The sequence below is a fragment of the Haliaeetus leucocephalus genome, unplaced genomic scaffold (assembly GCF_000737465.1).
Source record: "Haliaeetus leucocephalus isolate CR32 unplaced genomic scaffold, Haliaeetus_leucocephalus-4.0 Scaffold217, whole genome shotgun sequence".
Classification (NCBI taxonomy): domain Eukaryota; kingdom Metazoa; phylum Chordata; class Aves; order Accipitriformes; family Accipitridae; genus Haliaeetus; species Haliaeetus leucocephalus.
In genome coordinates, this window is record NW_010972653.1 from 6,411,401 (window position 1) to 6,426,397 (window position 14,997).

At 38.7% G+C, this 14,997-nt stretch overlaps 1 protein-coding gene across 3 annotated transcripts in view; it reads left to right on the forward strand.

The window, feature by feature from the left end:
* Nucleotides 1-14,997, forward strand: part of KIDINS220 (kinase D-interacting substrate, 220kDa) — an 80,385-nt gene that overhangs the window by 332 nt on the left and 65,056 nt on the right. For all 3 annotated transcript variants that reach the window (XM_010566696.1, XM_010566697.1, XM_010566698.1), the window contains exons 2-4: nt 6,965-7,112; nt 13,007-13,105; nt 14,527-14,625. In XM_010566696.1, the coding sequence (XP_010564998.1) occupies nt 7,005-7,112; nt 13,007-13,105; nt 14,527-14,625 (306 nt within the window). In that variant the 5' untranslated portion in view covers nt 6,965-7,004. The remainder of the gene's footprint in view (nt 1-6,964; nt 7,113-13,006; nt 13,106-14,526; nt 14,626-14,997) is intronic.

The window sequence follows — 14,997 nt, forward strand, 5'->3', positions numbered from 1 at the left end:
AGCGGCGGCGCCCGGGCCGCTCCGCCCTGGCCAGCCCCTGGGGCTCCGGCAGCGCTGTGTGCGACGGGCGGCCGGGGCCCTCTTTGTGGTCGGCGGGGACATCGTACAGGAGATAAAACGGCCCGTGGGCTGCCGCGGGCACGGCCGGGTGTCGCTGTCAGCTCCGCCCCGGGGGTGGGGGAGCCGCCTGTACCGTTTTTCTCTCCTTTGCTTGACTCGGAAAGAGAGATAAGAGCTCGACCCGTCAGGAGAGTGTGGCGTCTGATTTCCGAGGTGAAGAATCGCGGAACGGTTGAGGTTGGGAGGGAGCTCGGGGTCATCTGGTCCAGACCCCTGCTCAAGCAGGGCCGCCCGCAGCTGGCTGCTCAGGACCGCGTCCGGGCGGCTTTTGTGCATCTCCAAGGATGGAGACTCCACAGTCTCCCTGGGCAACCTGTGCCAGCGCTGGGTCGCTCTCACAGTAACAACGTGTTTCCTGATGTTCCGACGGCACCTCCTGTGCTCCAGTTTGTGCCCTTTGCCTCTGGCCCTGTCACTGGGCACCACTGAAGAAGTTGAGCTTGAATAGCAAAATCCCTTAAGGACGGGGCTTTGTTACTTCTCGTATATGCTGAAAAATTCGTTGGGGTGAGTGCATTCCCATCTGTAACTTTTGACAAAGGATTCATGCTGGAGTAATATGTTTTTTGCTGGAAAAGTGTTTGAATCATGAAAGTAATTATCTGACACTCCCTCCACCCCCTTGTCAAGTAATAAAGAAATGGAAGGATTTAAAGGAGTTTTTTTATCACGTCAGAATGCATAAGAAAACCCATGTGTTTGTCTATTGACTAGACATTTGTTCTTTTTTCTGCAGTGGTGGTTATTTAAAGTAACTCAGTTACCAAGAAATTCAAATCTACCTGAAGTCCTCTGTGACCACAGCTTCTGAAACATGGCCATATTAGTTTTAAAATCTTTTTAACAAAGAAATCATCATCACAACTGACTTTTTCCTTAAGTGAAAATACTTCCAAAGTTAGATTTTGTCATAGATCTTGTGGCTGTGACTAACAAACCCTTGATCTTATGATACAGAGAAATGCCTTGGCTTTATGAGATAGCGTAAGATGATATTGTAGACTTTCTCAATGAACTTTTGTGTGTTTCGTACAGGTTTTGACAGAATTGATTTATATTGGTTGGTGTGATTTTTTTAAAAAGCTTAATGGTGATACCTGGTTTTGTTTACTTTCTTTCATTTAAAGTATTTGATACCTGAAATAGTATTTTGTAGGATTGTTTTGTATTTTTATAGGAGTGGAATTTTCTCTTGGAATTCAGATGTGCTTAGCAATACTTTTTTGTTCATTGACCACACTTAAATTCAGTCTTAAAGGTAGACTACTTTCTCTGATAAATCTCACTGCCAGTTACTTCACAAAACCTTTCTTTTAACTGATCTTTTTAACCAGGGTAGAACGTAGACATATCTGATAGTTGCTATCAGATGACAATGATGACTTTTTGTTTAAATATGTGTTTGCATCTTTCTGGTATTTTGGATGTAATCTCTAGTCTCAGTTGTTTTATTTAAAAAAAATAAAAATCCCCTCACTACAAAATTTGGAAATGGCTGTCGTCTTGAGTGCCTAAGATGGAAAAGAATGACTTGCGTATCTCCAGTTTTCCCTAATTCTTACAGTGTACTGTAATAATGGTTACAACCATAGGGATCTCTTTTTGTGTAAACTTTTTAGTTCTGTTTGTTACAAGTTTCAAAATAATAATGTCTGTGTCTCTATCTTAGTTATCCTTTTGTGTCTTTTAATGTTTTTTAGTTATACTATTTGTTCTTTGATATAAAGTAATGAAAAAATAAGGTAGTCTATTAAAATGTTTCTCATCTGGTTAACAGGAGTGTGGCTAAGAGAAGTAGAATAAATGTTCCCAGATAAATAAGGAAAAGCTGAAAATCAGCATGAAGTCATTAGTCATACTGGAACTTTAGGTGTTGGAGAAGAGATGTGGGGGTAGACCACTTATGAAAGCTTAGATTTGTTATTTCTTTCTGCCTCTGAATACCAGAAATCAATATTTTAGAGGCTTGCTTCAACTGTTTTGAAAATTTGTTCTTTAAACAGAATCTTGGTTAACTCAGTTCCTGTAGAAAGAATAGTTAAAAATATTTACTGCTTCATGTGATGCCCGACTTGTGATCTCTTAATGTTTATGAAGTATGTCTATTTAGCAAGTAATTACAATAAGGTGTCATAAGGGGTGGGTAATACTTGTGTCAGCAAGATTCTCTGCAGCATGAGTAAAGGTGATGTTCCAATTTGTTTTTCATTTTTCATGCCATCATAAAGTATAAAAATGTGTGAGAATATGAAATTGACTTATGTTAGTCTTTTGTAACAAATTTTATATGTACAATTCATCTGTATTCCACGGTTCTTTAAATTTTAATTTGGAAGGATGGCATTTCCAGTTCTTAAGGGCACAGTACTGCATGTTTCTGTATCTGATTAGTACATGCCCAGATTTCAGCAGCACTGTAATTATTTCCTTTTACTGTTAACTGAAAGATCTACCACAGTATTGCATGTTGGGAAGGTAGCTTTTGTACCTGGAAATAGAAGGAAACATGTTAATAAGAAGGTGACAATTTTTTTTCATCGTATGATGAAAAGTATGAATTTTATGTAAGTCACTATGATCTTTACCTATTGAAAACAAAACGAGAAAAGGAAGTATTCTCAATAACACTAGTGTTTGTTGACCAATTTTGATATTTATTCATAAATGATCACAGCTCACAGAATTAAAAAAAATGGGAGAGAATGATAAAAAAATGGGGGAGAATGATGAAAAAGATGGTGATATTTGGAAAATTTTGTGTGTAGTGATATTTTTTTAATCTAGTTAGAAACTGTATGAGATTCTGAGGGTACATTAAATATTTGCAGATTTGAGTTATCAGCATCTCTGCAGTCAGTATTGGTGCAGTTGAGAGAAACTAAATTTTTGTAAATCAGCAAATTTTTGCCGTCTTTCCAAAACAGTGATAACATCTGCTTCAGCTAGGATGTGAGCGCCTTAAAAAACAGGTTAATCCTTGTGCAAACGTTGCCTTCACCTGAGCATTTGTGCTCTTAATATATCTTTTCATCCTTCTTGATGCGTTGTTAGTCTTATAAAATATCAGGATTTGCAGCCCAAGGGCATTGTGAGATTTCTAAGCTTGGAAGTTTGGATTGTGAATGAAGAGCTGGTTCGTGGGCTGGGAATTGGCTTGCTTTGGTGGGAGAAAAAGTAACAGCATTAATCCTTGTTGAAAGGGGATCAACTTCCAAATGGGCTCCTGGTGTTGTTACAGATGGTGAAAATACTTCTGCTGTGTCAAAGAACAAAGTAAATACTGTTAATTGAGCAATTGAGGACCATATATGTATTGGATATTCTTGAATGGTACTAGTTTTGCACTAGATTTATGAAATTAGGCAGGGATTAAGTTGTTCTCCTTTTTTTTGGTAAAGGATGAGCCATTGAGGGTTTTTTTTGTTCTAGGCTTGTTTGTTTTGAAAAGTGTATGAATATATATTTCAGGAGCTTTTGCCATTGGAGCGGCCAGAATAGAGTTACTTATCTAGCTCAAGACTGTACTTCAGAGTCTTGCTTCAATGCATTTGTGATAATTTAAAAGAAATCTTAAGCATTGGAAGAAATCACACCTTAGTGTCCAGCACCCGCATGGACTTTGAGTACAGTGCTTAATTTTCATAACATAATAACATAAGTCTTGTTTAATAAAAAGATGCACTGTGGTTGTGCTCAGTTTATATTAAGTTGCTGTCATGAGTGAAAATATCATGAATGAACTTCAGCCTAATTTCAGACATGTTTACTGCTTTTTTTTGTGGGTTTGTTTAAGGATGAGAAGAATACTTATAAATAGATTAGCCTGGTGAATTCAGGTTGAATTTTAAATCGAAATTTCTGTTGCTGACTCCCTAAACAGTGCTTTCCTAAAGCCCTCCAGTGATCTTAATCTTTTGGATGCTCTAAGAAGCTTGCCTGAAAAGTGGCAAATGAAAGCATGAGGATATAAAATTCATAATTACGATACTTGGTTTTGTTTTTATAAAATAGACCATTATTAATTCTAAGAAGGGGATATTATGTAACAGTGTAGTGTAGGTGACAAATAGTTCACCCCTACAAAGCTTTTTTCATTTTAAAAAAGTAATATTAACATGGGGTTTGTAAATGCAGCTCTGGATGCATTCTTTAGCGTCAGGTATTTTGCTGTTAGTCAAAGGTTTAAGTTGCCTGCAAGGATTCAGATCTACATTAAGGCAGAAGCTGTGCTGTCTCGATACCTGGGAGTTCAAGTAATGATTTCTGAAGCAGGATACTTATCTACAGCGCAGCAGGGCTGCCTTTGCCTTTTTGAAATACAACAGTAGGGAACATCAAGGGAAGAATCTTACTTTGAGGAGGAAGCAATGCTGAATACTTTTTTCCTTTTCACACTAGCTAAGAATTGATTGGTGAAATTTTGATAGCAACTGCAGAGTTTAATTCACTTGGGAGACATTGTAGTCATGTTTTGCTGAGGATTTTTAATATAGTTTTCAATTTGGCATTTGGTATGGAAGATAGTTTGGGGATTTAAGATAAAGCTACAGGAGAGAAGCTGCGACCCTGCACAGGGAAATCAGAAAATGTCTGTGGTAGCAGTGGAGCTAGCGGCAAGTCATGTTTCATGAATTTCTGTCAAAATCTGTAAAAAATGATGGGAGGAATTTAGGTGCCTGCATGTGAATATCTAACATCATTTTAGGTGCCTGAGAATATCCAAGACATCTGCATAGGGCTGTAAGATACTGGCGCAGGCCATAAGGGAGGTGGCTGGTCTGGACTGGCAGCTGGATGCCAGGCAAGATGGTGACTTTTCTGGTATTTTTGTATCTGAAATGGCAGCAGGAGCCTGTGTCTGGGCACTGAGTCACTACAATCACTGTTTCTTTTCAACCTTTCATTTTTGGTGTGGTTTAGTTTTTTTTTTAAGTTTGCAACCTCTCATTTAGCTCTTCCTCCTAAATGAAGACAATTATATGACACCACTGCTCACCCCACTTTGCACAATGGTACTTTAACTGTATGGTAAACATGACAGACCTTTTGTGTTCTTAGTTTATTTCTAACTTACTTGTGGGAGAGACTGGCTATTTGTGCCATGCCTAGTAAAACTGTTGCTGTGCTTTGTATGTCAAATCTAAGGGTTTTTTTAACTGATTTTAGGTTTTGGTTTTAAATAATGTCTGAATGACACAATTTGATTTGTGTATGTTTACATGGTATGTGGCCATTTGGACTATGGAGAGTTAGATGCCTAAAACCTCTTTGGAATTTGTCCCTTAAACTGCAACCTGGATTTTAAGCCCAAATGTGACAGTGGGAATCACAGTCCCTCCTTTTCCTCTCTTCTTCTTCTTGCGTTCTTCTGCTTGCATACCTATAATGTATGTAGCTTATAGTTTCTTTTGTCACTAGATATTTGTGTATGCTTAAGTTCTTCTACATGTACCCAGAGCTGCTGTCATCTTAACTGAACTGGGCGTGTTGGCTTCTTTGCTGACATTTTTATGAACAAAGCATTTTTGTATGTGGGTCATCTGATGCCTGTGGTGCTACAGGAGAGCTCAGATTGTGTCTAACATCCTGACAACAGGGTGTTCGTCTATATATACTTACTTGCTAAAGGAGAAAGGATGGTGTGTTACTGTTACAGTCTGCCTAAGCAATTTAATAGCAGGGCTGGATTGTCTGATATAAATCTCTAAATTAACTTCCTTGCACAAAGTGTAGTGACGTTCCTGCTGGCTTCCTCTTGTCTCTTTTTGGCTAATGTTCCACTTCAGTTGGGAGTGCAGAAAAATTAACTGGCTGCCTTTATGTGAGAAAAAAATTGAGAACATTTGCCTGGGAAAGCCACTGGTCTTTGGCTTCTGCCTGGTAGAGAATAGCCTAACCAGTAGGCTTTAGCTAACACTAAGCCTGAGTTTTAACCCTGTTGGTACACCACTATCGTGCAAGAAAAACCCAGAGAGAGAACAATCATGTCATCTGCTGGTGAGGAGAAAGGTGGTGGGTGGGGGTGGATGGAATCTTGCATTTAACCCCATGACTTGTTCTGCATCCAGTGAAACTTAATTTAGGTGCAGTGAATAATTCAGCTTCTGGAGCTGTATGCGTATAAATTTGGTGCAGTAATACTACTGGTTCTCTGAACTTACTAGCCCACAGCCTTTTAGGAAGTCTGAAATGGTTCTTAATGGTCTGCCTTAACCAAGAAAAACCTTTCCTGTCTTACGTATTAGAGGTTAGAAACATACAATCAGTCAACAGAAGCTATGTTAAGTTTGACTGGCAAGTTAACAACGTGCCATCACATGCAGGCATGTCTGGATAAAGTCGGTGATAACTGATTTAATAAATGGTGTCTCTCAGAGTTCAGTATGGCTGCAATTTAGATATTATCACTGTATTTCATAATGCTGAATAGTCTCAATGTTCTGCTTAGGTACATAAAGGATAAGGGTTATATTGTAAATAACTAGCATATATAAAGTATGTAACATATAGAGGTATTCCTATAATGTTATATATGCAGAAAAAATTATACAAATGAAAGACTACTATGCATTCCATTTAAAATACATATTTAGACAGTACCTAAAAATTAGAATAATTTCTGTAGTTTTCTAAGAACCAGAAAGACTAAGCAATTGACTTTTCATTGAAATGTAGTACATTTCAATGCATATGCCTCCACAGCATTTTGTTGAGGAGAAGGGTAGGTATTTGTACCCAACCAATAACTTACTGGCATGTACAATTCATGCTTTCTAATGTCAAAGTTAACTCCCATAGCTTTTACTTATGATTTGCTTTTTTTTTTTCCTTTCCTGAAATACAGATAAGCTTTGTTATAGAAGCATTTTAAATACGGTGCGAAGATGGCAAGTCTGATGACTCAGAGTCTGTTGACCTACGTAGAAGAAGGAAATGTTCCTGCTCTGAAAGCGCTTCTTGAGAAATGCAGGGATGTAGATGAGAGAAATGAGGTAAGATTATTTTCTGAAAGGTCAGTTTCATATTGCAGCTTATTAGTTACAGAATGAATAATTAGTGAGATCACACTGGTTATTTAATGTACAAATTTCAGGTTTATTTTCAAGTGATTGCTTACCAGTGCACAGACTGAACACACAGTATTCAGTTTCTGTCAACACCTCAGCATCTTTCATTGTATTTGTTTTCTGAGTGTTCTTCTGAGCTGGAAAATGCAGCTCTGTCCTTACTTTGCGAGTGGAGATTATACCTGTATTTCTGTGGCTAGGAATTGTTTCTTAGTTCACAGACCCAGCTGCATGTACATTCTTGCCCTGTCCATTTTGGGGTGAAACTTGGGATGAGAACAACTCTTCCCCCACATCCTGGTTTCCAGGCAAGAGAAACTTTGTTACACGATCCAAATAGGTGGGTGTATTGTAATTAACTCCAAGCAGATGCTCATCTGGATGAAAAGATATGTATCCAAAAAGTAAGTCTAGATGTAACCAGGAGGATTAAATGACTACCAGGATTACACAGGAAGTCTTGATACATAGTAGGGAGTTTAAATGTGGATTGTTTAGAATCCTGGGATAGCGTGGTAATTGTTAGCTTCTGCTTTGTTGTCTGATTTGAGCATATCACCACCAGCAATTTAAGTGAATGTGCTGTGGTTTCATTATAATGTCCTAAAAATACCTGAGAGTTTCTTGGGAGGTTTGATTCATGCAAATGTCTGTTGCTAGTGACTGTTTATATTGTTTTGCACAATGTTTAATATTTAGGTTATCTTGATGCACTATTGAGTCTTCTGTATATTTTACAAATAAGTTTAGATGATTTGACTAATTTATTTCAACTTCCGTAGTAGATTTTCTGGTTTGTAAGCATCTGGACTTCTGTTTTATCTGGATGTACAGCTTGTATCATCAATTTTTATTTTAGTTCTGATTTCCTAAATAGTGTTGTAGAACTGGAACCTTGTCAACTTATGTAGAGAATCGGATTCATAGCAAAATTCAGGGTAGAGAGGACCTCTGGAAGTCATTGGATTCAATCTCCTCCTAATTGCAGGACTAACTTCATTGTTATATCAGGCTGGGACTTAAGCAAAATTTGAAAGTCCTCAAAAGGATGGAGAACCTGCAGCCTCTCTGGGCAGTGCTCCAGTGCTTAATCACTCTTCGTTTAAAACTATTTTCCTTATGTTTTATTGGAATATCCTTTGCTGCATCTTGTGACTGTTGCTTCTTCTCTTCTTGTTGTGTGTCTCTGAGAGGAATATTCTTTTGTCTTCTAAGATTCCCCTTCTGTCTAGGTAGCGTAAGACTGATATTGATGCCCCCTTACTCTTCTGTTTTCTAGACTGAACAAATCCAGCTCTCAGTTTCTGCTTGCATGTCTTGCGCTCCAGTCTCGTAACCGTCTGAGTGACCCCATTGCTGGACTCCGCAGTTTGTTGATCTCTGCTGTTGGGAGTCTCGCTGTTGGGAGCCCAAAATGGGGCATTGTATTCTGGATTCAGCCTCAACCAGTGTTGAGTAGAGGGCTAGCTGTGCTCTTGTTAATGCAGCCCAGTATTTGATTTCCCTTCGTTGCTGCAGGGGCACACTGCTGACTCATGCCCTTCTTGTGCATCGGGACCCCATGCCCATTTCTGCAGCGTGGCTCCCCAGGCAGGCAGTCCCTAGCCAGTACTGTTGCCTGGGGTCTGTCCGTTCCAGTCTTTGAGTTTGCCTTTGTTGAACTGCAGGGGGGTTGGCAGCCCATTTCTCCAGCCTGTTGAATTTCCTCTGAAAGGCATTCCTACCCTCTGGCATGTCAGCTGCTCTCTGTAGCTTGGGGCAGTCTGTAAATTTGCTAGAGGGCTTTCTGTTTCATGGTTCTGGGTGTTGATGAAGAGGCTACAATGTTAGCCCCAAATCAAACCCTCCCACCTGGGAACGAGTTATTGTGAACAGTTGACCATTACCCATTGAGTCTGACAGCCCAGGCAGTTTTTTTACTCACCTTGTAGTGTATGGAAGACTGGCTTTCCAATTCATACCTTTTTTTTTTTTTTAAGTAAGTCTTGGAAAATGCATTTTCTGTTGCATTTTTTTTTTAAACCTGTATAAAATGGAAAGAATATTTTTGGAAAGAAGTTGAATGGCATATATTACTCTAAACCAAAAAGCATCATGCAAATGTGAAAAGAATGTACAGAATTTAGCCTTATTGTAGTTATTAGGTCTGGACAGTTTTCTTTTATTGTCAGCACATTCATTTCATTCTGTGTATGCATGTATGCTGAGGTATTTGAGATGGGAGAATTTTTAACTTTCAGAGCGTACACATGAATCTCACCACCTGGCATGCTGTGTATCTGAGAAGAGGAATAGTCTGTTCCCTCTGCTGGGAATTCCTCTCAACAATGTGGCCAAAATCAGATGGATAGTCTGTGTTGACTTTACCAACAGTGTCACTGCTTTCACGTTCTTTTCTAAATTTTTCTTGTCTTCTTGATGGGACTAAGTGCACTCCTGGGTTTCAGTAACTGTCTTTTTTGCAGAGATCATTTCCCTGATACCTAATTTTTTCAGTCTTCTCATATATTGCATAGGAGAAAGTAATTTCTGGAGCCATGTATGGTTTGCATCAGTTTTAAACCCATGAGGGTGCGGGATGGGGGCTGTTCGTACGTATCAATGATATGAGTTTTTTTCAACTGCTAGCTCTTCATTGGAATTCAGTGGCATTGAGTGCAATTCTGTTTCCAGTTTTGGACCTGCCAAGATGTCTTTTCTTCTTGGGTAAAAACAAAATACCAAAATGGGAGTGCCAGTGGAGTAGGTCTAAAAACATTGCTGGTAAGCTGAGAATTGCTAGTGCCAGGACCTCCCAGGCTGCAGTGACTTGTCCAATGGTAGGATCATGCACATTTTTACCAATGCTTCATGTCTTGACTGTGATCAGTTGCCAGAAAAACTGGGATGTTCCGGTCAGTTTGTGTATGGATGGTTTTGTTAGATTAACACCAGCAGTTTCAGTTAAGTGGAGCGAGTCTCAGTCTCTCTGCCTTTTCCCTGCATGTCCTTTCCCCTGTGCACATTCTTCTCTCTCATATCAGATACTTTGATTACTTAACAGCTAATGATAGATGCTTGCCTTGTATGATACACTTTGATCCTAACAGCCTCCAGTTTCCTTTGATGTGCCTTTCTTTCTGCTCTTCTGCTGTTGATACTGAAGTACCTTCTGCATCTTCAATTCTGAATCTTCTGTTCTCTTACGGACTGCAAGAGAGAGCTAATCTGTAAGCCAACACCACTGAATGGTTTTGTAAAGAGATACAGGTGTGCCCCTTTATAATTTGGATTTTCCAATACTTAGACATGTTGTACAGATATACAGTACTTGACATGCTTGTGAGAAATATGTGCATTTAATTGTTGTGGAGTGTCTAGACTCTTTGACATCCAGATTCTCAAAAGTTGCCACAGGCATAGTAATTATCTTTTGTTTTTGTGTTGGTGAAATCTTCATGATTTGCTAAAACATTGAACCTGTATTTGAGAATCTCCTAGCAAAGAGGGAAGGATGTTTTCAGTACCCATATAAAAAAGTTTTACATGTAAGAATACTAGAGCCAGTCTACAACTGTATGACACTTTCTACAGAAGGGGTTAATTTTCCTATCCACAACCTCCTCTTGCCCAGAGATACTTCTGTTTGGTTTGCGTTATCTGCCTGTGGAAGGTGATCACAGTGATAACAATAGTAACTGTTCAGGAGGTAAGAAGAATGCTCATGCTAAAATAGGGATTTTTTGTATGTCTTGCTAAAGCACTGCTTGGAAGGGACATCTGTAGATTATCTAGTCCTGTGTCCTGAGGCGGGTTGTTCGGGGCAAGCTGGAATTGGCTGTGTCTGGCACAAGGCAGTCCCAGCCTCTCTTCACAGAGATCCCTTGCAGCTCCCCTGATACCAAAACCTGGACACCTACACTCAGTACAGTGGGGTTCCTGTTGGCCCATTTCTCCAGCCTGTCGAGGTCCCTCTGGATGTCGGCACAAGCATCTGGTGCATCAGCCACTCCTCCTAACTTTGTATCGGCTGCGAAGGTGCTGAGGGTTCACTCTGTCCCATTGCCAAGGTCCGTAATGAAGGGGTTAAACTGGACCCCAGTATTGACCCCTCTGTGGTACTGCACTAGTGACTGGCCTCCAGCTGGACGTTGTGCTGCTGATCACAACCCTCTGAGCCCAGCAGTGCAGCCAGTTTCAGTTCACCTCACTATCCATTTATCTAGTCCGTACTTCATTAGTTTGTCTGTGTGGATGTTGTGGTAAGACTGTCTAAATCCTTGCTAGAGATGGGATAAACAGTGTCTCAGCTCTTCATCCACTGAGCCAATGATGTCATCACAGAAGGCAGTCAGATTGGTGAGGCATGATTTCCCAAATCACTTGGCATGTGTATTCCCAAAATATTAACTTGCATATAAAGAACTCATGTTAAAGAGCAAAAGTTATGGCTGTTCTGTCCTCCAGAGAGAGCTGTTCTCTTGAAGAAAGTAGTATTTTCCTTCCTTTTGATTTTTTGAACATTTTTAATTTTTTTTATGACCAGACCTAAATACTACTGCTTGTTGATAGAAAATACTCTTTAGAATCTAAAAGCAAAGGTATCAGTTTGAATATATACAACATGTAGTTATAACAACATAAACTTACATGAGAGCATAATTTCTCCCTGTAAAAAGTTGCACTGATAGAGATTACATTATATACTGTCATGAGTAATACCATTGGTTATCCATAATGTCATGGGGAAGATTCTGTGAAGACTAGTTAGGGAATAGCTGAAGGACCAGAAAGCTTTTTTGAAAGAATCAGTGCATTTCTGTGATTTTTTAATTTTTTTTTTAACATAAAGAGCAGAAAGGACTCATCAAATATCTTTATTAATCTTACAGTTAACTGTTCTACTAATGAAGATTAGTGATCTTACTCTATTCTGATTGTGCATTGATTTTTATTCTTTTCAGGGAAATTGCTGGTATATAACTCCTAATGTAGCTTTTGCATTATTTAGACTAGATAACTTGAGTTTTCTATATGGTACAGGGAAAAGACAGAAGAGACGTCAGGAATTCATTTATTAAGCTTGTTGAAATTAACAAATTTATCGTCAAATTTACTATGTTTTACTGTTCATCATGCAGAGTAGTTGTATCCCAGAAGTTTGCTGACACAGAAGTAGGCTGATGGAAGGATGACAGATTGTAACTGACTTTTAAAACATCCTTGAAGACAAATAAACCAGCTTTTCTGTCTTTTATCTTCCCTGAGATGAGGCTGTCTGTTAAGAACCTGTGTTGCACGGGACAGGAATGATGGCTGTATTTGGTACACTGTCAGATGAAAGTGTGGTGTATAACTTGACTTTTTTTCCCAAGACTTCAGCAATAAATCTTACTGTTACTCTGAATCAGTGTGCACGTTTTAACGGCCATTGTGGTTCCTAGGCTAGATTGATTTATTTATTAATTTCTAAACAATGTGACTGAGTTACTTCAAGATGTAACAGGCTGTATTAGAGATGTCTTCAGTGGACAAATCATTCAGAAAGAAAGATATTTAACAATGTAACTTTTTTTTTGGTAGCCATTTTTAATGTCTGAAATGTTTTGGTTTTTTTTTGTTTGGTTTGGGTTTTTTTATCTCTTATGGGACAGGGTTTAATATCATGTTCTCCATTTTTATTGCAAGTTTACTGCGTGGTTTGAAAACCATTCCTTCTCAATGGCAATTAAAAACTGGAAACAATGTTCCTCTGTAGTTTTTGGCCTTTTATTGTCAGTGTATGTGTATCATTTGCATCACTTCCCAATGCATCGCTTTTCCTATCATTTTGATTTCAGAATGGCCAGACTCCACTCATGTTGGCTGCTGAGCAAGGCAATTTAGAAATTGTGCAGGAGCTTCTCAAGAAGGGAGCTAATTGCAACTTGGAAGACGCAGTAAGTATTAGTGCTTTATGTGATGGTACCTAACAGTAGAGGAAGAAGTTGTTTCAAGAGGCAGGCAAAGAAAAGAAATTTAGGTTAGTGTTGAAGGGATGGAAGAAAAAAAAAAAGGTCGAATATGATGACATATAAGAGAAATTTTATCCAAAATCGCTTGGCTCTGTATTCCTCTGATTTGATTCCTCATAAAGAATAGGGTTATTGAAGGTGTTTTAAATGTCTGAGGGTCTCTGCTGAATGCTGCTGCTGTTTCTTCTGGGAAATTAGTACTAGAAAGCTATAATAATAGGATTGGTAGTAGTTGACATGAAAAGATAGGCAGAATAGAGAAATAGAGCATCAGAGATGAGGTCCAGGTGATTTTGCTTATCTCAGTGATGTTGTGGTATGTCAGGATTTTTTTTTCTTTTTTTTTTTTTCTTGCTTGGCTTTGATGTTTCTCAATAAATACTGAGGGAGATTTTAGGTTAAAGGATTATTTCAGGTGGAAGCCAGAAGAGTGGCAGAGAAGGGTTTCGAATTTAGGAATTGTCTTCCTGCCTTTGCAGAAGAGGTTGACCCTAGGTGAAAGATGCCTGGAAAGGGTGAATAGGACAGAGGTGGTGTTAAAAAGTTTTGAAAGGTCTGTATATTCCAGTGAAGAGTGATAAAGAGGAAAAGGATGTTGCTTGTGTGGTTTTTTTCTTCTGCACTTAGTTTAATTGTAGCAGTGTTGACATCCAGGAAAGGTCTGGTGTGAAACCTGTCATTTAAAAAAAAAAAAAGTATTTTTTGAGACATTTTATTACACTCACTCTAAGCATTAGAGTTCCTGTACGTATAAGAACAGTTACCATATAAACTGTTACTATATTTATACGTGTATAGCACACAAAACAGTAGTCCACACCCAGACATGTTTTGAGCAGTGGATGGAAGATAAGTGTAGTGCAAGAGGAAATCTATTTCCTGAAATGATCACGAATCTAAGAAGCTGTGGTCCAAATTCCCCTGCATATTAGCCCCTTGGGTGCTGCCACCCACTGTATGTGGAGACAGACCACCACCATTTTCTGTGGTCTTGGTTGCCATCTCGTCCCCACCCAGCATTTCTCAATGTGTTGACCTCATGCTCTAATCCTTTGTAGGTGTTCCTTCCTTCATAAAATTTTTAAGACGTTAACCTGCAGTGAACTGAGGAGTGGAGAGTGATGGATATTGGTAGGGAGATCTGGAGTAGTTGTTGGTCTGTATTTTCATGTGTATAACTGGCAGGTAGTCTATGAGTTTAATTTTATTTTTTTTTTTTTTTTTTCCCCCAAGGACAGCTTTTTTAATGGGTTGTGCATTTCCAGTTGTGGGTTAAACACTTGAAAAACAAGGTAATTATATTGAAATATTGAATATCACTTAAAAATGATTTTTCCTTTTTCTAGGATAACTGGACAGCTCTTATTTCAGCAGCTAAAGAAGGGCATGCAGCTATTGTAGCAGAGCTACTCAATTGTAATGTCAGTTTGGAGCATCGGGATTTGGTGCGTGTTGTAGTGTAAAAATAAAATAGTTTTTAGTAAGAAGAACAATTTTGGGAGTTGGAGATTTTCAGTTCTGTAAAACAGATCAAAGATCTTTTATTCTTAAGTACTCAATGCTGTTAAAATGGAAGAGACTATATTTAAATATTGTTTTTACAGCTGTAAAATAGTTGCTTTAGTGTTAATAAAGGCAACTTATTTTCTAGGGCTGCTTTTTTCCTTTTAATTTGCTTTGGAAAAAAGCTAAACTGAAGAACCATTTGATTTTTGGGTGTGTTTTGTGTGGGTGGGGTTTTGGGGGGGGGTGTTGTTTTTTGTGTTTTTGTTGGGGTGGTTTTTGTTGTTTGGTTTTTTTTTTTGTGGTGGTGGCAT